Genomic DNA, 24,913 nt, shown 5'->3' with positions numbered 1-24,913 from the left:
ACGTGAGATACCTGCGGCTTAAAATCCGGTGTGGCTTGTATAAGTACAAAATTGATTTTCCTTCTAAAATTAGATTATGCGGCTTATAATCAGGTGCGCTCTATAGTCCGGAAATTAAGGTGTATATACAGTATATATGTTGCTTGGCTGTGTCAGTTTTTCAGTCAGAAATTCTGTAGGTTAATATGACCTTGTTGTTTCACACCAGAGGGAGAAAAAGTAATATCAGTCATACAACTTTTTTTGACAAACATTTGCATTTGTAGCCACTATTAACATTAACTATCTGCATTTAGAAGGTGAGCTGAAGAGAACGGATACAACTGAGTCTGGTGCTGCTGCTGACCAGATGATGGTGCGTGGAATCTCTGCTCCTGTCCACTGTCAGCCTCCAGACAAGCTCCAACAGAGGAGGAATCTTTTTACAACAACAAAAAAGACCACCAGGACACTCAAACCCACATGCAAGATTAGAAATTATAATATTAAAGACTGACACAGTTTAGTATCTAATATTACATTCATGCAACTACTGTTACATACAGGACAGTTTGTACAGTGAAATAAACGTAATGCATTTATTTTATGAGTATTGCTGCGAACATAAAGTTATATTTGATAGGTGCAAATATTTGCTGTGTCTTCATGCACATTGATCAGGATGGCAGTGATGTCTATCTGCTCCGCTACAGTAGGTCAAGATGTCTCTTCGTCGCATGACGATGAACTTCAATAACCTCGAGCAGCCAGACGAGCCTCCCGGGTGACGTCACAACAGTTGTCCCGCCTTTTAATCACCCTATCTCCCAGCAGCACACACCTCTCCTCTCATTGGACGAAGCCACACAATCCGACCTCCTGATTGGCTACTTCATACGTCATGAAGAGAGAATAAAGCAGTCATGTGCGCTGATGCGTGTGTTTCTTCGTTTTTTCAGCACGCCGCAGTCTACCGCAACCTTAAAACTAGGAACCCACACACTGATTCAGATAACGCGCGCACACACCTATGAGGCAGCCGTTACTGAATGTTCGGACACATTTGGACCAGTTCTATTCAGTAAGCAGATAATGACATCCAAACACGCACTTCTGTCTTTCCAAATTCACTCTTTTCTGCGCGACCACAAGCTTGACGTTTCTGAACGTCTTAAAACATTAAAACCCACCACAATGAATCTTGGGTGTCACAATGAATCTTGGGTGAATCACCGTGTGCCCAATGGGGAAACAATTAAAACAATAATTTTACCGATTTTACCACTTTATGATTAGCAATTTGGATTGATGCTGGGAAATAATGGCACATGTATAAAGCGCAGTGTGTATTCGTGAACTGCAGTAACCCCGCGTCTGTTCGCTCTCACGGGGGCGTTGAGGCTGCTGCGTCCTACAGCACCTCTCTGCTCTCATTGGACTGGAGATTCGAGCCAAACCGTCAGCCCATGTGGCGTGGCCAGGCTACAGGGTGACACATTTAAATGGAAGAAAGGAGATAGGAAGTGTTACCTTCCCCGAACATCGCAGCTCCATCGCGAACCGAACTGTGAGACAGAACAAAGCAACATTTTTGTCTAGAGCGATCTGCCCGTCGAAGTAAGTTTACGATTTTACCGTTTTAAAATGTTGACATGAGCGTAACGTGTGATATTAAATTGGGACAGTCGGGATTTATTCAAATGAACAGTTTCTCATCACCTACTTGCTCTCGCTAGACATCAGCTCGATTAAATTCTACACGGAATTCATGACTGCGTCAGTTATGGTTAAAAAGTGGCCTCGCCTAAGAACGGAAAACTGCGTAAGATACAAAACTTCTTAAAGTAATTGGCTCGGTATTTGCACTAGATAACGTTGAGAATACTTGGAATGAGTGAAATGATCCATTAATCTCTTAGCGAGAGTGATGATGACGACGATAAGACGTAATCGGTTATGATGCTGTGCGGTATATTGAAGTATGTAACGTATCTAGATTTATTGACTTATTTTTAAAAATATTTCAAGGCCTTCCCAAAACCAGCTGCCCTACCTTTAGGTTTGTTCCCAAAGATTTCTGACATTTCCAGATAGGACAAATTGTCTACCTGGGATTGCGGCGAAACCAGTAATAAAACTGCCCCAAAAGTGAAAATATTATCAAATGGTGACCAAAAGCTACTGGCTGACTTTTTAGTGTGAAGCGTTTAAAGCTGCTAGATTTCAAGTGAAGAGAAGGAAATTGTGTTGTCTTTCCTGGATTTAAGTGTCCTGTTGACATGTTTGCTCATGCTTGCATTTTTGACATTTCTGTGGCTCTTGCTCTCCTCACACTTGACACATTTTCATGTAGACATGCTACAATTATCAGCTGTGATTTAATTTAATGTTTATCAACTAAAATCATTGCAAATATCTGCCTACTTGACATTCTTATATTGCAAACTAAAGATCATGCACATGTGTTTTTTGACACTAAGACACTTTTGTCAATCATTTTGCTTCTTTATACATCAGGGATTTGAAGTAAATCCATCACAAAGTTTAAATTTTCAGTTTATTGATGTTTCACAAAGCCATTGCACCCATATTTCCCATTTCATTGTAAAGCCATTGTATTCAGGATATTTGACAGCTAAAATAATTGTAAATCTAATCATATATTTTTCAAAGAAAATCCTTTGCAATCAATGATTGTTTAGACCCTGTAGCCTAGGAACATCACCAAGATTCTTCCCTTTATTCGTCTTCATTATGCTTAAATCAGTTTAGCAGTGTGTTCATTAACCCGCTGTGCTGTGAAGTGTCTGGCTGAGTGTGAGCAGACAGTATAGATCTATGCAATGCAGAAATTATTTTCCTTTCTTTCGGCAGTCTCATGTCAATAAAAATCAGCTACACATCTCCTTAACAAAATTATGTCATCTGGACTCATTCTGATGCACATTTATCTTGGTTTCATTTGTGAAAGCCTTTTTTTTCTCGAAACTATGGAGTCTTTTTTTTCCAAGGTTGTCAGATTTTCTTTCGAATCATTGACGTAAATGTTAATCTTATTTAAATGGAACATTTATCTCACTATGGTTTTAAAGTAACCGTTTATAAAGTAGAAACCCAGGAACACACGTCAATTATATACTCCTCTAAATGTATTGTAATGTTAACATGTGTTTCTCATCTGTTGACAGAACTTTAAAATGGATGAAGTGGTCATAGCAGGAATATCAGGCCGTTTGCCTGAGTCTAACAACCTTGAGGAATTCTGGGAAAACCTGATCAATGGTGTAGACATGGTGACAGAGGATGACCGCAGGTGGAAACCAGGTAAAATCTCTTTGTCAGATGTGACACTAAAATCACAATCCCAGCCTCATCTTTTCACCTACAGTAACATATCTAAAACTCAGTTCAGAGAGCTAATGTACACTGGTAACGGTGAACACATAATAACAAAACACATGTTCACACTACTCATATTTCCTAATAGTCATTTCATGTTTTCTTCACATTTACTCTAATGAGCCTTACAGTTTTGAGAATAGTGTGTTTAAAAATGCCTCTGATAGATAAAACTACAGATAAAGTGGAGTATATCTGCGTTCTTCCATTTCAGAGCCTTTATCGTTTGGTCTTCAATATAGCAATTATGTCTCTGTAAGCTGCGTAATACTGGAAAAGACTGCACATTCTATTATGATATTGTATTCATTTAGACTGAAAAGGTGTATAATATTTTTTTTTTAAATGTAAGAGTGGTCATTTTCTATATCATTTTAAATGTGTTGTGATCACATAGAGGAGATTACTTGTATTTGTACAGTTAATGTTTAAGTAACCTAAGTATCTGTCTATCTGTCTGTCTGTCTGTCTGTCTGTCTGTCTGTCTGTCTGTCTGTCTGTCTGTCTGTCTGTCTGTCTATCTATCTATCTATCTATCTCTCTATCTAGAGAGATAGATATGATTGTTTTTTCATGTCGCCATTTTGCCTTTCATTAGACTTGCAGCCTCAATCTGTTAAAAAAGTTCCCCTAACTTGATGTTTGCGCACAAACCGTTTTCTGTGTGGAAAGCCTCATCATCTTCTCTTTTCTCCAGGTCTGTATGGCCTCCCAAAGAGGAACGGTAAACTGAAGGACATAAGCCACTTTGATGCAGCTTTCTTTGGCGTTCACTCCAAACAGGCCAACACTATGGACCCTCAATTACGCCTCATGATGGAGGTCGCCTATGAAGCCATTATTGATGGAGGTGAAGAACTAAATGAACAATAGTTATTGGGTAGAGTGAAATTGGCCAGAAATGCAGAACTTGTGAAGCCATGACAACGATGGGCCGTAAAACACACAAACACCATTTACATATGCAAATATTTTCAGTCATAGATTCTTTTTCTGTGTGATTCAGCAGTAGGTCAACAGTGAATGGGATTGTGCATTTTGCATTCTTTTAAATTATTTGCAATAATTTTTGTGAGGTTTGGTTTTTGAAAACATACAAGAGACCAGATAAAATCCTAAATGCATTTATTTAAAACTGACAATGTGTTGGGATTTAGGGCTGAATCCAGCTGCAATGCGTGGCAGTAAGACGGGTGTCTACATCGGGGTGAGTGGATCAGAAGCTGCTGAGGCCTTCAGCAGAGATCCAGAAGAACTGCTGGGCTACAGTATGACAGGTTGCCAACATGCCATGCTGGCCAACAGACTCTCCTACTTCTTTGACTTCACTGGTATGGTTTGGTTATTTTGAATTTGAACCAAAGTTGAATGTAAAATCTGCCTTCTCTTATAATCAGGAATGGAAAAATATGAAAAGTAGATAATAGTCTTCAATTCAAAGATCAACTGTATAAGTAAATTATCATATAGAGTTCAGTGCTATAGTGCTATAGATCAGCACATTGGAGGAATGTCTTGAATCCATTCTGCAGACCTGTTTCTGAGCTTTAACTCTTTCCTCCTCTCTCCGCTATTCCTCCAGGTCCCAGTACTTCCATCGACACTGCTTGCTCCTCCAGTTTGCTTGCTCTTGAAAATGCCTTTCATGCCATTCGTCATGGCCAATGTGACGCTGCACTAGTGGGTGGAGTTAACCTGCTGCTGAAGCCAAACACATCTGTGCAGTTCATGAAATTGGGTATGCTGAGTCCTGAAGGAACCTGCCAGTCCTTTGACTCATCAGGTAATCCAACATTATCTTATTTTTATATTTGTCTGTATTATATGTGCATATTTATTGCTACTTTTCTACTGGTGTTTCATTGCTGCTGCAACATTAGTAAATTTCTCCCTCTGGGACCAATAAAGCTTATCTAAACCACAAGAAAACGCTGTAGCAGTTTAGCAGAGGCTTTGCAACACAGTGGTGCTGAGAGTGCCATCATTTTCTGTATGTCTACTTAAATAAAAAAGTTCTAACACATTATTCCTTTATAATTTTAATTTTAAACTTGTGTGTGTGTGTGTGTGTGTGTGTGTGTGTGTGTGTGTGTGTGTGTGTGGTGTGTGTGTGTGTGTGTGTGTGGTGTGTGTGTGTGTGTGTGTGTGTGTGTGTGTGTGCGCGCACGATCTTTCCTTTGCTCAGGAAATGGATACTGCCGCTCAGAGGCTGCCGTTGCTGTTTTGCTAACCAAAAAGTCAGTTGCTAAAAGGGTCTATGCAACAGTACTCAATGCTGGCAACAACACAGATGGATATAAGGAGCAGGGTACGTGCACCACAGAATGACTGTAATCCATCATCTAGAATTCTGTATTATATTGAATGAAACGTTTTCATTTTCCTACATGCAATCAAAGCATTTTCTGTGATATTTGGCTAATTGTTTGCTTCAGAATACAGAAAGATAAATGAGGCTGGACATGAACTCATGTTTCTCAACGTCATTTATTTAAATAGATTTTTTTTTTTTTTTTTATGAGGACATTTGTTTTGTAGAAGCAGCCGGTAAAATTAAGATTGAAAAGGATTATTTAGTAACTACTGTATATACAATGCTTCTACATTGGCCCTTTTCCAGATTTCCTAGCTACCTGGGTATAAAAATTAAATCAGCTTGTCAGTGTGTCAGTGTTTGATTCACTCAGCAAGTACACCCACGAGAGCCTGCACGTCACAGACTGTCCACTACTCGTAGTTTCGCTTTGTTTGCTCCATTTTCCAAATGAAGTGAAGCTTGTAGAATTTAATCCATTCCCACACTGGCTTAAACATGGTGGGTGAGTGGAAGTATGGCGTGTTCCTCAGCACATAACCATAGCCCGCGAATTCTTGGGAATCTATAAAGTCGCTCACCAGGTCATTTCAGCGAGTTTTTCCAAAATCTCAAAAGATAAAAGTTTCTGTGGTGAAAAGGGGGCTTGTATTTAAATGAATGCTGTAACCACATCCGTAGTATCCGTACTCACAAAATGCTCTTCATCCTACAGGTGTAACTTTTCCTTCAGGGAAAATGCAGCAGAGGTTGGTTCGTTCCCTCTATCAGGAAGCAAACATATCTCCTGAGGAGGTGGAATATATAGAAGCCCACGGAACTGGAACAAAGGTCGGGCTATAATCTTGGTTCTGTCCAGACGAGACCAAAAATCGCAAAGAAATACTTCTGAATATTCATGTTGTCTCTCTGCGTGTAGGTTGGAGACCCACAGGAAGTAAATGGCATTGTTAGTGTGTTCTGCCAATCCAAACGAGATCCTCTGCTCATGGGTTCCACAAAGTCTAATATGGGTCATCCAGAACCAGCTTCAGGTCTCGCTGCCATGGCAAAGGTGAGCATTGTCTCTCTGCCCTGAAAACTTCTGAGCCACAGGCTATATTTGCTTATCTTATTTATTCTGAATTGTCATTTTTACTGGTAGTTTCAGATTGCTTTTTTTTTTTTGACAAATACCGGTACTGTAAAAAAATAAAAAATAAAAAATGTTTAATTCCAGGATGTTTAAACTCCCCTCAGTCTCAGAGATGAGAGAACTGATCGATAAATTTTTCTGATAAAGTTTGCATTTGGCCATTTCCTGATTGTACATCAATGAAAAGAGATGGCTTCTATTTGATTTTAACTTTTGAAACCTGGATTCTGCTTCACACAGGTGTTGCTTTCTTTGGAGAGAGGAGTCTGGGCTCCCAACCTGCACTTCAGTAGTCCAAACCCTGACATACCAGCCCTTACCGATGGTCGAGTTCAAGTTGTCGACAAACCTATTCCTGTCCGCGGTGGTATTGTAGGTGTAAACTCCTTTGGATTCGGAGGTTCTAACGTCCATGTGATCCTGCGCCCACCCAGGAAAGCAGCCGATACAAATACAGGGCCCAGAGAACTTCCTAGGGTGCTTCAGGCATGTGGCCGCACAGAGACTGGAGTAAAGTCAATGCTCCAAAAGGGAAAGGAATGTGGTTCCGATGACAATTTTCTGTCTTTGCTAAATGATGTGTCAGGAATTTCCACTGCCAACATGCCTTACAGAGGCTACACCCTTATTGGGTCACAAAGTGACATGCTGGAGGTGCAGCAGCTGCAGGCAACTGGCAGGCCACTCTGGTACGTCTGTTCAGGTAAGTGAGCAAATGGGCCTTTTCAAGAATTACTTTATCTTTCTGTTTGTGTCTGCATGGTTTTCTTTGTTATCAACAGAGGTCTATATCATCCCATTTGTGTAAAAACCTACAGGAAGGATGGCACATTTTTATAGATGAAAATAATCAGGACAGTAATGTTAATCATTAATATAGATCAATCTGGTCATGACTTTGAAAGCCTTAGTTTTGCAGGAGCAGCTGATGTGGCTAGAGTCAGCGTTTACATTACATTCCTTTTGTGCAGATAATTTGTTGGTTTCAAAGCTCAGAATGCTTCTAGTCAAACTTTAGTACAAACTAAGGTTTGTACAGATTTGCCTGCTGAGATATGTGTATGTGACCAACTTTGGTATTGAATTGCCTGTTGCTGAACTATTGAGACTGCAAGCTGTGCACTTACCTCGGGATTTTAGGTATTAGTAGCACTGCGATTCCTTAACAAAGTGGAGGAGGGGTGATGGATAAATGCCAAAACAAACTACATTAAAAGGAAATTTAAAAATATAAAAAATAATTCTCTTGTTGATCAGCAAATAATTTAATTATTGAAAATGCAATATGAAGATGTTTACCAAAGAAATAGTCAACCACATTAGATCTATATTTAAGTAATTCCTCCAGTGCAGTAGAACTATTGTGACTCAAGAATTAGAGATGATTTTATTATATCAAATGCTGATGTTAGGCCTATTTGGCAGTGGAAAAACTTGGAAGTTGGAATTCAGTTCGAATTAAAATGTATTTTAAAATTCAAGGATCAAATACAATACTATATTGTAATTCAAAATTTTTATTGATGGTATTTACAAAAGTAAGATTTTTAATATATTTGAAAAGTAGTTTGCATTTTATTTTTATTTATGAATAAAGCACAGCTGTAGACTGTTTCATAGTTCAGCTTTTTTCAGGAATCTTTGCTCTTCTTATGTAAAAGGTATGGGAACACAGTGGGCAGGAATGGGCTGCAGTCTCATGCAGCTACCAGACTTCAGAAAGTCCATCTTTCGGTCTGATGAAGCGCTCAAGGACACTGGTCTGGTGGTATCTCGGCTGCTAATGGAGGCTAATGATACTACATTTGAGGACACGGTTCATGCCTTTGTTGGCCTCGCTGCCATACAGGTACAGTAGATGTGATGTTCATTTGATCATTGTTGGACAAAGTAGGACTGTTTAATTTTTTTAACATATTTATCCATCTATTTCATCCACCATAGCAATCACAATGAACCGTTCACCACCAAAGTAAATGCAATATACTTTAGAAGTCTACACTGACAAAGGCAGCATCAGTAAACAAATCCAATATGCAATTAGTCAATATAGACTATACATTAATAAATAGCTAAAATTATTTAAACAACATAAATGAGTAAAAAACTTGATAGAACTGAACCAATGACAATCAGTGCACCAGTTTAATTATGAAACTTTAGTATAGCAACAAGTCAGCAACTGTGTTATTGTTGACCCATAGTCGGGTTTCTTTGGAAAGGAATTAGTGAGGAATACTGCAGCACATGCCTACAATTTTTTTTTTTTCTGGTGGCATGTTATCTTTTTTATTTTATTTTATTTTTTTGAGCTTGTCAAGCCATACAGAATCCTGCCACTGCAGTGATATCACAAATTCAAGTAAGAGTAATTCAACAACAAAGAGTTCAATGTTAGCCAAATTAAACTTATAGATTCCAGGTCCCAGGGATAAAACCCTATCAAAGAATGACTAATTGTCCAGATCTGTTTGTCAGTAAACATGGAGATGCGTGTGACATGAAGGCATTGCATATGCCTTCAAGACAGACCCAGGAGAATGCTGGTTAATTCTCTATAACAAAGAAGGTATAGTGTGTGTGATATCTATAAAGAAGTTGAGAAAGGCTGCTACATTCACACACAGTATTTCAGGGATTTTGGATTTGCTTGTTTTTCTTAATACTAAAATGTCTGCATGTACTATATGTGCTTCATTATATTATAGATTGCTCAGATCGACTTGCTCACAAAGCTCGGTCTGCAGCCTGATGGTATTATCGGACACTCAGTGGGGGAGCTGGCCTGTGGCTACGCTGATGGCTCTCTCAGCCACACTGAAGCCATCCTCGCCGCCTACTGGAGAGGACGGTGCATCAAAGAGGCCAGCCTTCCTCTGGGAGGCATGGCTGCAATCGGTAAGGGACAAATCATTTAACTTTTACTTTGATTTGTTCCTGCTGTCTTAAGCTATGAGGAAAAAAATAAATTATTGTGCATACCATTACATTTTAATAGGTTAAGTCAGTCATCAGTTCAGAGGCATTATGTCTATGTGTTATTGTGTATACCGTATCAAAATATGTATAATGATCATGTATAATGATCAAAATAAAACTGATTTTAGGCTCCTATAAAAAGTCTAAATTATTTTCCAACTTATTGCGCACATAAACAGACTTATGTCAATTTAACAGGGACTTAAGAAAAAACTACTTGTATGTTCAGGAACTGTCAGTTGTTATGATAATGAAGACTGATGGATGACTATGAAAGTGTAGAGTTTTAAGTTCGTTCCACTTTAGGATTGTGCTGTTAATAGACTTGTGATAATTATATTGCCCTGTCCTTTCCATTTTAATTCTAACCCTCTTTATGTGAAAGACTATAGAGGTTAAGCTTTATTTAGGGCTGTAAATAACCTGCTGTGACTCCAGCAAGACTGTGGTTGTAAACCTTAGCTAATTTTTTTAAAGTACTAGATCACAGTTGTGTAAGAGGTCTTGCAAGACACTGATGCTCTATCATGACTGACATGAATGTACTGTTCCCAGGGATAAAGAGCATAAATATAGATCACGTTTAAATATCTTTCCTGGAACTGTGTGAGAGCGTGCGGCATTGTGTGGATTGATTCTCTGCAGCACATGTTGCAGGTGATGATGCGTACTTTCCTTGAGAAGCTGCTTCTGTTCTGCAGCAACAGGTTGCCAGATAATCGCATTGTTGCCAAGTTCAGCATGCACAAATAAGTTGTAAGATTTGTTTAACGGCCTGATATCACTAAGACCACACACAGAGAATGGTGGAAGCTCAGTCTGTTGGGACCTGAGAAGCAGAGGGTTCTCGGTTCGAGCACCAGTGCAGACAAAACATGGAAGGTGTTCTGGTAGTAAGGGAAGGTGCCAGAACACCTTCAGAGCACTGCCAAGGTACCCTTGAGCAAGGGACCAAACCCACAATTGCTCATATAGGGCTCTGTAATGAATCCAGGGGTGGACCCAGGGTGTACCCTCCCCGTGACCCTGAAAGGGATAAAGTGGTTAAAAAGATAAGTTGAGACAGATGGTCATCTTATGTTTCATCACCTCTGAAATATTTTACACTCAAAAGAATTGAAACAAGATTTTTGCTATTGTTGCTTTTGCTTTTTTATTCTTAATATTTGTCCTTTTTTCAGGAATGACCTGGGAGCAGTGTCTAGAAAAGTGTCCACAGGGAGTGGTGCCTGCATGCCACAATGCTGAAGACACAGTCACCATCTCTGGTCCTCAGGTCAGATATCATTTAGTCATGTGTTCAGTGAATTCTTTCACTGTATCTGATCCAGGCTTCTATTATACATATTCTATATACTAACCTCCCCCCCGAAAAGTGGTGACTGTTCAAAGTTTTTGACTCCTATGGTAACAGAACAAAAGTCAATTAAGGGTCACAAACTCAATTGACAGCAATTGATTTTTTTTGTCTTGTATGTGTGCGTACATGTGTGTTTTGACAGGAAGCAATCCATAAATTTGTGTTGGAGCTGAAAGAGGAGGGAGTGTTTGCAAAGGAAGTTCGTAGTGCTGGTGTTGCTTTCCATTCTTACTACATGGCCTCCATCGCTCCAGCCCTGCTGGAGGCTCTCAAAAAGGTAAAGTTGGTTAAAACTGGGCCCATCAGTGATGCTCCAGCTGGTAGCGAGTGTGACAATGTTTTTTTTTCCCTTATTCACTTTAGATTTTTTTTAATGTTCGCAAGATTTCTCTTGTGTACTCTGACGCATGTATTTATGAGTTCTGTGCATTTTGTGTGTAGGTGATTAAGGAGCCGAAGCAGCGTTCTTCAAGGTGGGTAAGCACCAGCATCCCACAGGCCGAATGGGACTCTCCGCTGGCTCTCTACAGTTCAGCAGAATACCATGTCAATAATCTAGTGAGCCCTGTGCTCTTTCACGATGGTCTGAACCTGGTGCCTGACAATGCTGTAGTGGTGGAGATAGCGCCCCATGCGCTACTGCAGGTACGTGCATATTATTTGGACTGTTATATAAATAAAAAATTGAATGTTGTATTTTTTTTAAAAATTATTTTATGTGGGAGGGGCATTATCTGTAGTTCTACTTGTCTACATTGCATGCAAGACATGAAGTTAGTTCCAGTGATGTCATAGTTTTAGTGATTTTACATCTTACATTTTGTGTCAAAATTATTTCTGCTCAGGCAATCCTGAAACGTACCTTAAAGCACACATGCTGTAGTCTACCCTTGATGAAGAGAGGCCACTCAAACAACCTTGAGTTTTTCCTGTCAAACATCGGCAAAATCTACATGAATGGGTCAGTTGATTCTTTACTGTGGTGTGTTTAATGACTACATTTTGCATTAGTCCAGTTGTTGAGAGCTGATAGGTTTTAATTGGAGCTTCTGTTCCTTATTTTCAGAATCAACCTGGATAGTAACAAACTAGGTCCAGCAGTGAGCTACCCTGTGCCAGTTGGTACCCCTCTTATATCCCCTTTGGTAGAGTGGGACCATGCACAGACCTGGGATGTTCCCAAGGTGGAGGATTTTCCCACTTCATCAGGAGGATCCGGTTCTGCCACCATTTATAATATTGGTAAGTAATATTCCTGAAGGGTCACTTTTAACTTGTGAAAAAACAGATTTCAAGTTTTTGACTGCCTAACTACAGACACCAGCCCAGAATCGTCAGATAACTACTTGATAGGACACTGCATAGATGGCCGTGTCCTCTATCCAGCAACTGGTTACTTGGTGCTGGCCTGGCGCACCTTGGTGAGAAATATGGGGGTGGTCATGGAAACCACCCCTGTAACTTTTGAAAATGTCACCATCCATAGGGCAACCATCCTGCCAAAGACTGGTGAGTGAAGAACAGCAGGATATGAGCATAAAACAGTGACTATTCGATTGATGTTGATTGATTATTATTGTTTATCTGTACCTCTATTTCAGGCTCTTTCCAATTGGAGGTGCGTCTGATGCTTGCCACCAACACATTTGAGATTTCAGAGAATGGGAACCTGGCTGTCAGTGGTATGTCTATTTTTTGTTGTTTTTATTTTTTTGCATCGGATTCTGTTAAACAAACTGTAAACAAACATTGAACTTTGCTGAGTTCATCACACATTACTTTTTTTTGTGTAATATTATATTTACAGTGAACATTCATACATTCAATATTTAGTGTGATCAACATTGTATGCATAAGCATTCAGTGTGTATAATTTTGTAACTTCAATAACAGTTAGTTATAAAATATTGTCATTTACTTACATTATAATTATTTTAACTTTGACATATTAATTTAATTAATTATTGTTTTAGCTTTAGCGTTTTTATTATCTTGACTTCAGAATACAAATGTGGCATGTAAAAACCAAAAGTGGCAGGTTTTCACTCTAGTGATGGTGTTCAACAGTGGTATATAAACCTTATTGCAAGCAAGCTAATGTAATATTTTTTTCAAGAATAACTCCAGTAAGGTTGACCCCAAAATCTGAATTTCAGGAAAGGTTAATATTCTGGAGGACACAAACCTGAGCTCATTCCACCATCAGATAAATCAACCAGTTGCCCACGATGGTGAAAACCCCAAAATGAAGCTTACAGCAAGTGAAATCTACAAAGAGCTGAGGCTGAGAGGTTATGACTATGGGAAAACCTTTCAAGGCATCTTGGAGTCGAACCATGCAGGTAAATTTATGGGTTCATAAGCAGATTTTATTTTTATTTGTTATTTACATTGCTTCTTGTGATGAAAAGTACACCATTGATAGGCAGGAAAAATGTGGTAATTAAACTACCGGTACAGTAAGATTACACTCTACTCTGTTGTGGACTGTCTCCAGGAGATAAAGGCAAACTGCACTGGACCGGAAACTGGGTGACATTTTTGGACACAATGCTGCAGATGCTTGTGGTTGGTCTATCAGGTCGCAGTCTGCGTTTGCCAACGAGGATCCGCACAGTGTGTATTGATCCAGTTGTTCATCTACAGAAGATCTGCAAGTATACTGATGAAAAACAGGGTGTGTGAGATTTTCATGTTTAAATTCTCATTATCTGCACATGCCTTTGTACAATCAGTCATATACATCTTTGACTTTATATTGTTGACTTATTCTTTCAGCCATGGATGTCTACATAAACCGCTGCCTTGACAACATTGTTGCTGGAGGAGTGCAAATAAGCGGTTTGCATGCTACTGTGGCCCCTCGCCGCCAGCAGCTGCAGAGTCCCCCCACCTTGGAAGAGTTTGCCTTTGTTCCTTATGTAGAAACACAGTGCCTGAGGGGCAATGGAAAACTTTCAGACCAGCTAAGGGTCTGCAGAGGTACGGTCTCATTGCAGTTCATTTTAGTTTCACCTAATGTTTAATGTCAGTAGAAAAAAATGCAGTAATTAAACAAAGAGTCCAGTCGGAATTCTGCACAATCTTGTGATCCAGTTGTCTCTAAGGCTTGATAATCAAATGTTACTAAGAAAGCCTAGAAGAGGATCAAAGAGATTTATGGGTGCAATAAAAAGGTAATGCAAGTAGTTGATGCAAGAAAAGATAGACAGTCGGTTTACTGTGGTGATCCCTGATGGAACCAGTTTAAAGCATAACAAGACGACTCAAACTTGCATAGGTTTAATGCCTGATTTACCACCCTAATTTGAAGTTATGTTCAACTTGATGGTCACAAGAAGAGTAATTTGATTTCATACCTTTTTTTTTTTTCCTCCTCAGGATTAATCTCCAAATTACAAAACAAACTGGCACATCATGGGGTAAAGCTGTCCATTCCTGGGCTACAAGGCGAGGTAGACATGGATCCCCCAGAACCGACGGAGCCTGGCCTAGTGCGTCTGCTGTCTCTGCTTTGTGGTCTGGAGCTCAATGGAAATCTTCAATCTGAGCTGCAACAGATGGTAGAGAAGGAGAGAGCATGTCTGCTGCAGGACAGTCTGCTGCATGGCCTTTTAGAGAGCCCAGCCCTCCGACACTGCCTGGACACCAGCCTGGAAAATAGCACGCCAGGAAAAATTAAAATAATAGAGGTCAGTCTAAAAGTTTGTTTTGTTAGGACTAATGCTTAAGACTGACAAATACATCTAGACGGAGAATGGATAAATTAGTCAAATTTTCTGTTTGATTGGAAAAGAAATTATAATCTTCTACCTCCCCCCCATCATTGCTAGGCTCTTGCCAGTGAAGGCCAACTCTTCTCTCATGTTGTAACCCTCCTGAACATCCAGCCCATGCTACAATTGGATTACACAGCCACAGCAACCAGCAAGGATCTTTTAACACCCCACCAGACCATCCTGGAGGAACTGGCTGTTAATTCAGCTCAGTGGGACCCCCTGGCAACCCCACTTCCTGCAGGTGTAACAGGAGGGGTGGATTTGGTGATGTGTAACCATGCTTGGGGCCCTCTAAGTACTGACCCTACAGTGTTGATGAAGAATCTGGCCTCTGGTGCAAGACAAGGGGGGTTTGTGCTGTTCCACACCTTGCTCAAAGGAGAGACTATTGGGGAAACTGTTAACTTCCTCTCCAGTGCCAATAAAGGCAGAAATCAGCAGGGTCTGCTCACACAGGTCAGTGCTCATATCACTTATTTCTTGAAGTCGAATTCACTTGTAACCTGTAGTCTGTCTTTCTTTAAAATAAAATTTTAACACCCACAAACACAGGTTGCCTACTCCACATGCTCATACTTTATCTTCCCAGTATTGTAAAATGCACCCAGAAACAATAAATATAGTATGCCTAATAAGTTTTTATCATCAATAATTAATCTTTTAAAATGTCTTCTTTCTTGGTAAAAACTCTAAAATGGCATAAAACAGAAGGAACATGTGATATTTTAAAATTATGGAAGGTTAGGGTCATGCATTCATTTTCAAAACATCACTCAGTTTTCTGTCGATTCTACCTCCTTGACTTTTTTTGCTCAAAAGCTAATTACTGCATTCTGTTCCCCTAAATATTTTCTTAACAAAAGCATTGTTTCTGTAGAATGTCCCAACTAGAAGTATAAGTGAATATAACTAAAAAGAAAATTTAGAGATTACAATCACGTTCAAGTGTATTTGTTTACATTTTATCACTACTGTCTCAACAGGCCGAGTGGGAGACGGTGTTCTCTGAGGTCTCCTTGCATGTGGTTTCTGTCAAAAAGTCATTTTATGGCTCAGCCCTCTTTCTTTGCCGCTGTCATTCGGTGGCCAAACAGCCTCTTTTCCTTTCTGTGGACAGCAGCGACTACAAATGGGTTGAGACACTGAAGGTAGGTGTCATATCCTGTGTTTGTCCAGTTTTCTTTTTTGGTTTTCAAGCATGAAAGGACATGAAATATATTTCACACACACACGACACGTATTCAAATCTGTGGATTGTTAGATTGCGTATTGCTCTGTGGTGCAGGAGATGATGGCTGAGTCTTCAGACTCTCTGCTGTGGTTAACGGCCACTCAGGCTCACTGTGGCATTGTGGGAATGGTCAACTGTCTACGGCAAGAGCCAGATGGAAACCGAATACGGTAGGAATATAGTGAAACATTTTAAAAATCAACTGATGAATACAATTAAATGACAATCAAGCTGAAGTTGCATTTTTGTTGCTATTTGCCTCCTGCCACCAGCTGTGTGTTCGTGTCCAATTTAAATGAGACTTCAGAAGCCCCTAATCTCCACCTGGGTCAGAAGATCATGCAGTCAGTGCTTGAGGCAGATCTGGTTATGAATGTGCACAGAGATGGCCACTGGGGGGCGTTCAGACACCAGCTTTTAACTAATGGTACTATATTATTATTATTGTTATTGTTATTGTTATTGTTATTATTATTATTGTTATTATACAGTAAAATCTGTTGCATTTACATGGTATCCATTTTCTGTATAGTTATATATAAAACATGTAAAAAATATGCTCCTGATATTCTGAAGTTCAAGTCATGGGAGGGAAACAAGAATCCCATAGGTGAATAGAAAGTTCTTGCTGTGACAGCATGGCCTCAAGTGTGATATAGCTTTTGTAAAAAAGTTCTACAAGTACAATTTAGTAGTGGGCAGTAATAAGTGAGAAGAGATTATGATTGTTGGTTTATTAAGTCATTTACTTAGTTCTGCAAATGGCAGTTAATTAATTGTTATTAGAACACCTGTCCAGTGGAGTAATATTGTCTGTAAAAAGCCCCAGCACTATTTTACTCTCTATCAGCATTCATAGAATATCTCTTGTCCAATCAATTTACTTGGTTGGAACCAACTGTTCTAAAACAGTTAATAATCTATTATTTTTTTCCCCTCAGGAATGTTTCAGAATTTCTGTTTTGTTTCGTGTTCTTCAGATCTCAATGAAGAGTTGACCGAGCATGCTTATGTCAATGTATTGACTCGAGGAGATCTGTCATCTCTGCGCTGGATTTCATCTCCACTCCGACACTTTGCCAGCAGCGACTCAAATGTTGTCCTTTGTCGCGTCAGCTTCAGTTCGCTCAACTTTAGGGATGTAATGTTGGCTACAGGCAAATTGCCCCCGGATGCTATTCCAGGTACAGAGTGGGTACTGCAATCATCCTCTGCCTTCCTGTTGCTCCTAGTATACTTATCCTCTAACATCTCTCGATCATATATGTAATAGGTGACCTCGCACTGCAACAATGCATGTTGGGTATGGAGTTTTCTGGTCATGACCCCACGGGAAAACGTGTAATGGGACTCTTGCCTGCAAAGGGTCTAGCTACAAGTGTGGACGTTGACAAACGGTTCCTCTGGGATGTTCCCTCTGATTGGTGTGTGCGATATTTACTTACACAGTTTGTTTTAGAAGAATACGCTGTCGTTCTACTCATGACAGTAATGTAATATCATACTACATAAATAATGATACTCCCATATGATTATATTAATGATGCTTACATCATATGTTTTATTTTAATTTCTGTGTGCAGGACACTGGAGCAGGCAGCCTCAGTGCCAGTTGTCTATGCCACAGCCTATTACTCTCTGGTGGTGCGTGGCAGGCTCCGACATGGAGAGAGTGTTCTTATTCACTCTGGGTCAGGAGGAGTTGGACAGGCTGCCATTGCCATAGCACTCAGCATGCAGTGTAAAGTCTTCACCACAGTTGGTCAGTAAAAGCTATCCTGGTCACTAAAAATGAGTTCTGTTATAATTTAGGTTTTGGGGGACTTTGTAGTAGTATTTTCTAAATTAGAAGGCTGTCATTTGTGGTGTTTTTAGGCTCGGCAGAGAAGCGGGCCTACCTGCTGCAAAGATTTCCACAGCTATTAGGAGAGTCGATTGCGAACTCCAGGGACACAACATTTGAACATCATGTGTTACTGCACACACAAGGCAAAGGTCAGAAGGATGTTACAGACCATGTCTGTTTTACGAAATGTTTATGAATTCTGCTTAATGACAACATAGATTTTTTTTCAATTGTGAACATTTTAACATCAACATTTACTGGGGTTTTTTTTAGCTGTTTTTTTAAAATATATATTCATATTGTCTTGATTTTGCTTTGAGGTGTGAATGTGGTGCTGAACTCTCTGGCTGAGGAGAAGCTGCAGGCAAGCATCCGATGCCTTGCTAGACATGGACGGTTCCTGGAGATCGGCAAATATGATCTTTCCAACAACTCCCCACTTGGTAAATATTTCTTCGACTACTGGCTAGTAAAATTCATTTCTACCAACCTGTCAGGACAAACATTTATCTATTCTTCTTGGATGAGCTAGTCATACCAGGCCGTTTTGCAGATACTCAAGTCAGCTGGACTGACTTTGTTGCCATCTTTGTGTAGGCATGGCTCTGTTCCTGAAAAATGTTGCATTTCATGGGATCCTGCTTGATGCGCTCTTTGAAGCAAACAACCATGAGTGGAAAGAAGTTTATCAGCTGCTCAAGGAAGGCATTATGGGAGGTGTAGTGCAGCCTTTAAAAACCACAGTGTTTGAAAGAACCCAAGTGGAGGAAGCCTTCAGATATATGGCTCAGGGAAAGCACATTGGGAAAGTGGTCCTGCAGGTCAGTTTAATTAACATAATTTTCCCACTGACTCAACCTGAACATCAAGACCATTTCATGTACACATATATAAATCATAAAAAATCAATTACAACATGAACATGGTGTTTTGTTTGTATTTCTTTATACAGGTGTGCAAGGAGGAGAATGGAGCTCAGACCTCGGCCCCTGTGTCTTTTCCAGCAATCCGCCGTACTTTTTGTCCACCATCAAAGACCTATATCATTACTGGTGGACTGGGTGGCTTTGGTCTGGAGCTTGCCCAGTGGCTTACAGAACGAGGAGCTCGTAAATTGGTGCTGACTTCCAGATCAGGGATCAGGAGTGGTAAGACATGTGGCTAGTGAGGGGTGCTGCTCCACCCAGCCGGCCATCAGCAGGAGTTTTTCCTTGCCACTGTTGCTTGTCTGGGGTTAGGCCCTGGGATTCTGGAAAGCGCCTTGAAACAATTTTGATTGTATAAGACGCTATATAAATAAAGATTGATTTGATTTGAGATTGATTATAATTTTCATAGGCTGATCCCTAGTCACAGTGCCTTCTTCTATTCATTATTAATTAATTTAAATAAACATGAAGCAAGCATGGACATTAGAAATGGTGATAAGCATTTATCAACCTCACTGTGATCCTGTGGGTGAGATCGGCTACAACGATCACTCATGCTGTCGGCAATTTTATTGTTTCATTTACTTCCTTTGGTGTTGAAGTTACCTGTTGAAGTCGACGGCATTAATGAATGTGTTAATGTGTGGGGACACCTACACACTAGAGCATTAATGTTGACAGCACAGATTTATAGCTATGAGTGATTGTTACATGGTTAGCCACAACCTACTGTTGTAGTTGCTTTGGTAGGAAAGTCCTTGTGACACAATTGTGTTGATAATGATGTGACAGCTGGTCCAAATTATCGCCTTTTTTTCTTTTTAGGTTACCAAGCAAAACGAGTGAAAGAATGGCAGAGTCAAGGTGTGGAAGTACTGGTGTCCACAAGGGACGTCAGCACACTGGAGGGAACAAAGAACCTCATCATGGAGGCCAGCGCCCTTGGCCCAGTTGGTGGTGTCTTTCACCTCGCCATGGTAAACGTCCAGGCTGTGTCATCATCAATCATACTGGGTTCACACTGGACACGGAAACAACTCATTTTCATATTTCAACAATTTTTGAAATAAAGAGCCGCACAAATGCAGCCATCTTCATGTGCGTTGTATCTACACAGAGCGCTAGAGAGACAGGAAGATAAATGAGATAGATTTACTAAAAATAAAGACTCAAAACTGTTGAAGATTTCAGTGTTTCAGCTGAGGAGCAGATCGTTTTCGACCGGCTCAAAGAAATATGTGTCTGATGTAAACGAGTGGATTCTGACTTATTACGTAACACTTCTGTATAAAATATGAACCCATCGTAACCCTCAGCACTGTATCCAAGGTTGTTTTTTTTGTTTTTTTTTTAAAATCCCAAGTACTGTTGTTGATTCCCTAACCCTTTCATTGGTAAATTGATTTGCTGCTGTTAAGTGCAGGTGTTTTCATAGTAACATTGCCAGTTTGTAATCACCCTAATTTCTCCTCCCTTATTTTGTTGGCATCATCAGTTATGTTTCTGTATTGCTCTCAGGTGCTGAAAGATGGAATGTTGGAGAATCTCACACCTGAGCTTTTCATTGACGTGAACAAACCTAAATATGAAGGCACGATGAACCTAGATGTGTAAGACTCGCCCTAATCTTTATCATCATTCTTATGTGTGATTAAAATAAATTGTAACCTGCTCTCTTGGCCTTCATTAACAAACGTATTTTTCCCTCTACAGAGTAACCAGGAAGTTGTGTCCAGACCTCAGCTACTTTGTGGCCTTCTCCTCAGTCAGCTGTGGCCGTGGCAATGCTGGCCAGAGTAATTATGGTTATGCTAACTCGACAATGGAACGGGTGTGTGAAATGCGACACTATAAAGGCCTACCTGCACTAGCAATCCAGTGGGGTGCTATTGGTGATGTGGGTGTGGTCTTGGAGTCCATGGGAAGCAATGACACAGTGATTGGTGGCACTCTGCCACAACGAATCACTTCCTGTCTGGAGGTTTTGGATAACTTCTTGTGCCAAAAGCACCCAGTGATGTCCAGCTTTGTCCTGGCAGAAAGAGTAGTTGTAAGGAGTGAGGCTGGGAGCCAGAGAAACTTGGTGGACGCAGTAGCTCATATTTTGGGTAAGACCATTAAACCTGTCCAATAATTAATGTACTAATGTATGTCATCAGATAAATGATTAAATTCAGTTGATTAAATATGATTTGACTAACTACAATGGTGACTCGAGTATAAAATTAACTGATGGGAAAATATGCAGCATCATTTTTAAATCTTCTGTGTAATCTTCAGTTGGCATCAGTCTTTTCACATAGTTATTTTAAAAGCTATTCATCTACTACTAATAATGATAACAATGATGTTTACACATTACAATTTTCAAGGATTAGATAGAATCTGAATAAATGACAACTACCGTGTGCTTTACTCTTAGGCGTGCGGGATGTGAACAACCTAAATGCTGATTCATCATTGGCTGACCTGGGCCTGGACTCACTGATGGGTGTGGAGATTCGCCAGATTCTTGAGCGGGACTATGACATTGTCATGGCCATGAGGGAAATCCGTCAGCTTACCATTAATAAGCTACGAGAGATGGTGAACAGCAAGCCAGAAGGAGCAAGTGGTATTACAACACACAAATGAAATGAAGTGTCCTTTGCTGTTTGTCAGCTATAAATCAGTGTGAGAGAGTAATCAAGTAAATTCGAATTGTTATAGGGCAAAAGTATTGTGATTAAATGTTCATCCCAGGTAACACTTGCCAGTTCATGTTTTTGTGTAAATTTGCTAAAAAATTGGAACACTGCGATTAGGGAAAAAAAAATCTCATCATTGACTGAGGTAAAAAGGGAAAAAAGAAAATTAGAAGTTTGATTTTATTTGTTTCCATGCAGAATCTCAGCACGCGTCTACAAAGAAGAATGGAGTTCAGTCTTTGTTGGACTCTGATCTGAACCAGCTGTTAGTCAGCCCTGACAGTCCCACTGTGATACCACTCAACAAGGTTGAGAGTGAAGAGAAGCCTCTGTTCCTCATTCATCCCATCGAAGGCTCTGTTGCTGCATTCAAGACACTTGCTCACAAACTTAATGTGCCCTGCTACGGCTTGCAGTGTACTAAAGGTAGTCTGTGTTCTGAAACACATTGATTTGAGCTTAATCATTGCCACAAAATGACTGTGAGGCCTAGTATAAAGTGAAAAATATAAATTTGGAAATGTTTTTAAAAATAAGTCTTCCTGAGATTGAACAGTTTGAGCTTATGTACAACAGTGTGAATGATTCTTCTGATCTTTATATACATTTACCACCCTCATTCATCTTTTTTTTTTTTAATTCTTCAACAGCTGCTCCTCTGGACACCATCCCTTCCATGGCAGCCTACTATGTCAGTTGTATCAGGCAGTTTCAGCCAGATGGACCTTATCGGATAGCTGGCTATTCCTTTGGTGCCTGCGTAGCATTTGAAATATGCTCTCAGTTTCAGTCACAGAATAAACCAGTGGAATGTCTGTTTTTACTCGATGGATCACATTCATTTGTGGCAGCGTACACACAGGTTAGACCAAACGTGTACACACCTTTAAGTCATTTTAAGTCAATTCAAATCTTTTCAAATAAACAGGTGTCAAAATAACTTATTTTTGTTCTGTAGACATACAGGGCCAAGTTAACTCCCGGTAAAGAGTCAGAGGCTGAAACTGAAGCTCTCTGTGCGTTCATTCAGCAGTTTACTGGGATTGAGTACAACAAGGTACCTCAAGCTTATTAAACAGAATGAAAGGATGTAATTTCTTAGCTAGAGTATACTGTGTGTTCTTACAAAGCAGCCCCCTCTGTCCAAGGTCAATCAACTTGCATCATTACTCTGCTGCAGATTGTGGACACTCTTCTTCCCCTGTCAAACCTGGAGGCCCGAGTCAACAGTGCCATGGACCTAATCACGTCTGCTCACAAGAACATCAATTTGGACTCACTGCGCTTCGCAGCCACCACCTTTTACTATAAACTGAAGGCTGCTGATGGCTATGTGCCCACGACCAAATACCACGGGAATGTGATGTTAATAAGGGCCAAAACTAGCAGCCAATATGAAGAAAATCTGGGAGCTGACTACAAGCTGGGCGAGGTAGGTATTCATACCACCAGTTATTTTTCCAATAAGAAAATGCCTGAAATTTCACCAGTGATTCTAAAGAATTAGCTACTGTATAACAGTGATTTTTGAACTTGCTCATGGTTAAAACTATGGGGAGTCGTGTAACCTTCAGGGTAGGCAGCGGTATTTGTGGTAGTAACCATGCCTCCCAGAGAAAGGAGACTGCACATACGTTGACAATATAAGTATGTAAAGGGGAAAAAAATGTTTGTTTTTTTGTTTCATTGTTTAGGTATGTAATGGTGAGGTCAAGGTCCATGTGGTTGATGGAGACCACCGAACCTTCCTGGAGGAAGAGGGAGCTGACTCCATCAGCAATATCATCCACAGCTCATTGACTGTACCACAAGTCACATTAAGGGAGAGTTAGAGGCCTCACCCTGAAATATCCTCCACCTCCACACATTCCCACCTGTTTCCTCCTCCACTACGTTTTTGTTGTTTTCTTTTTCGCAGGAAAAAAAAATACATTTTTTAAAATTTTGGTCAAACATGTTTACATTCCGTACTATTGTCGTATCCTAAATGCACCTTATTTCTACTTACTGCACCTTTTCAAAGGTACTGATTTTCACTTCTCTGCCATGAGGTTTAGCGGAGTCTCAAGTAAAATCAGTCTGGCTATAAAATCCCCCCCAAAAACAACACAAATAACACTGGAGAAATACACATTTGGAAATTAAAACAATTATCTTTTAATTTGATTAAAGATGCCATCACACAAAAGTAAGAAATATGAGGCAAATGGTTCAGAAACTACAACTCACTCACTCTTAGATTAGTTTTGACATTTTGTTCATTTAAAGTCTGTGTAGTATTGGCTTAAATTCATCTAAACAAGTAAAGGAGAATAAGCCCTTACACAGTTATTAATATGTTCTAACACAAGTGTAAGAGTAATTTCTAAGCACTTATAAGAAATCTACTTAGTTTGTGTTAAATCCTGTTGTGTATTTTATCATTGTTGTCAACAACTTTGAAACACTTGGGGTTTTTTTCTAGATAAGAGTCTAAATCATTGACCAGCCATAGTTAACAGGACATCTGGAAAATAATGTGATGTCCCATGGAATGAAAGGCTGCCCGATAACTTTTTCTGTTGCCGAAGTCATTATGAATTTTATGGGCTGCTGTTCTCCAGAAGACTTCCAGGACTCTGCTGTGTCCAGACTGACATCGCTGTCACCGTTAGGATTTGTAACATTTGCAAACAGAAAAATCTGACATCTGAGACCTCTAATCAGGTCTATGAAGAGTCCGGGTGCACATGTAGTCACTGTTTTTCCTCTTGTGTTATTTTCAGTATGTACTGACTAATAAAAATTACTGAGTAATCACTTAACTTCTTTGGGCTTTGTCAGTATATTACCTTAATATCTCTATTTTCCTCCTTACACTGTCACACAATAGCTGGATGGGTGGATGAATGAATGCCTGACTAAAATTAAATTTGATGGATCTGGAAATGTGCTTTTTCCCCTCCCAAAATATTTAATTGAATTTTCCTATTGTCCCATACCTTCTGCAACATGAGCCAAATGCTTTCATTTGATTGAAACTCACCAGCCCCCTTTATCAGGTTGACCAGTGGCGGCTGGCCCATCGGGGGTGCTGGGGCGAGACCCTCCCTGATTAAGGGGGAAAAAAATGTAAAATATATTTTTACATATTGTTATAAATATAGTGTGTGCCTGCATCCAATGTGAGTTATATAAACTACATTTACAGCAACTGACATTCATTCACCAGTGAATTTCCACACTCATTGTTTCTACCCTGGGATGCTGGTCAGAGTACCTCAGGAGTGCACCAA

General features: G+C 39.9%; 2 protein-coding genes across 7 annotated transcripts in view; both read left to right on the top strand.

Moving 5' to 3' along the window:
* ccdc57 (coiled-coil domain containing 57) overlaps positions 1-913 on the top strand; it is a 19,394-nt gene extending 18,481 nt beyond the window's left edge. For 3 of the 6 annotated variants that reach the window (XM_057033681.1, XM_057033647.1, XM_057033662.1), the window contains one exon: positions 297-913. In XM_057033681.1, the coding sequence (XP_056889661.1) occupies positions 297-496 (200 nt within the window). In that variant the 3' untranslated portion in view covers positions 497-913. The remainder of the gene's footprint in view (positions 1-296) is intronic. The other 3 variants (XM_057033654.1, XM_057033672.1, XR_008950691.1) reach the window with 3 other exon arrangements.
* A 400-nt stretch (positions 914-1,313) lies between these two features.
* Positions 1,314-24,437, top strand: fasn (fatty acid synthase). The gene is given in 44 exon segments (XM_057033611.1): positions 1,314-1,596; positions 3,168-3,303; positions 4,076-4,228; positions 4,536-4,709; positions 4,961-5,161; positions 5,564-5,686; positions 6,408-6,523; positions 6,612-6,746; positions 7,068-7,476; positions 7,479-7,530; positions 8,489-8,519; positions 8,521-8,676; positions 9,536-9,725; positions 10,988-11,082; positions 11,309-11,443; positions 11,608-11,811; positions 12,012-12,127; positions 12,233-12,408; positions 12,484-12,675; positions 12,768-12,848; positions 13,323-13,508; positions 13,664-13,843; positions 13,945-14,148; positions 14,548-14,858; positions 15,000-15,401; positions 15,929-16,093; positions 16,231-16,346; positions 16,449-16,603; positions 17,157-17,360; positions 17,450-17,600; positions 17,760-17,938; positions 18,052-18,171; positions 18,343-18,465; positions 18,620-18,843; positions 18,975-19,170; positions 19,777-19,928; positions 20,470-20,561; positions 20,665-21,059; positions 21,374-21,565; positions 21,837-22,064; positions 22,289-22,500; positions 22,597-22,695; positions 22,819-23,070; positions 23,333-24,437. Coding segments are annotated over 43 exon segments (7,542 nt in total). The 5' UTR covers positions 1,314-1,596; positions 3,168-3,176; the 3' UTR covers positions 23,471-24,437.
* The last annotated feature ends 476 nt before the right edge of the window (positions 24,438-24,913 follow it).

This window comes from Takifugu flavidus, chromosome 1, assembly GCF_003711565.1.
Source record: "Takifugu flavidus isolate HTHZ2018 chromosome 1, ASM371156v2, whole genome shotgun sequence".
Classification (NCBI taxonomy): domain Eukaryota; kingdom Metazoa; phylum Chordata; class Actinopteri; order Tetraodontiformes; family Tetraodontidae; genus Takifugu; species Takifugu flavidus.
Note: the sequence above shows the minus strand (reverse complement) of the source record. Positions and strands in the feature narration are given on the sequence as shown.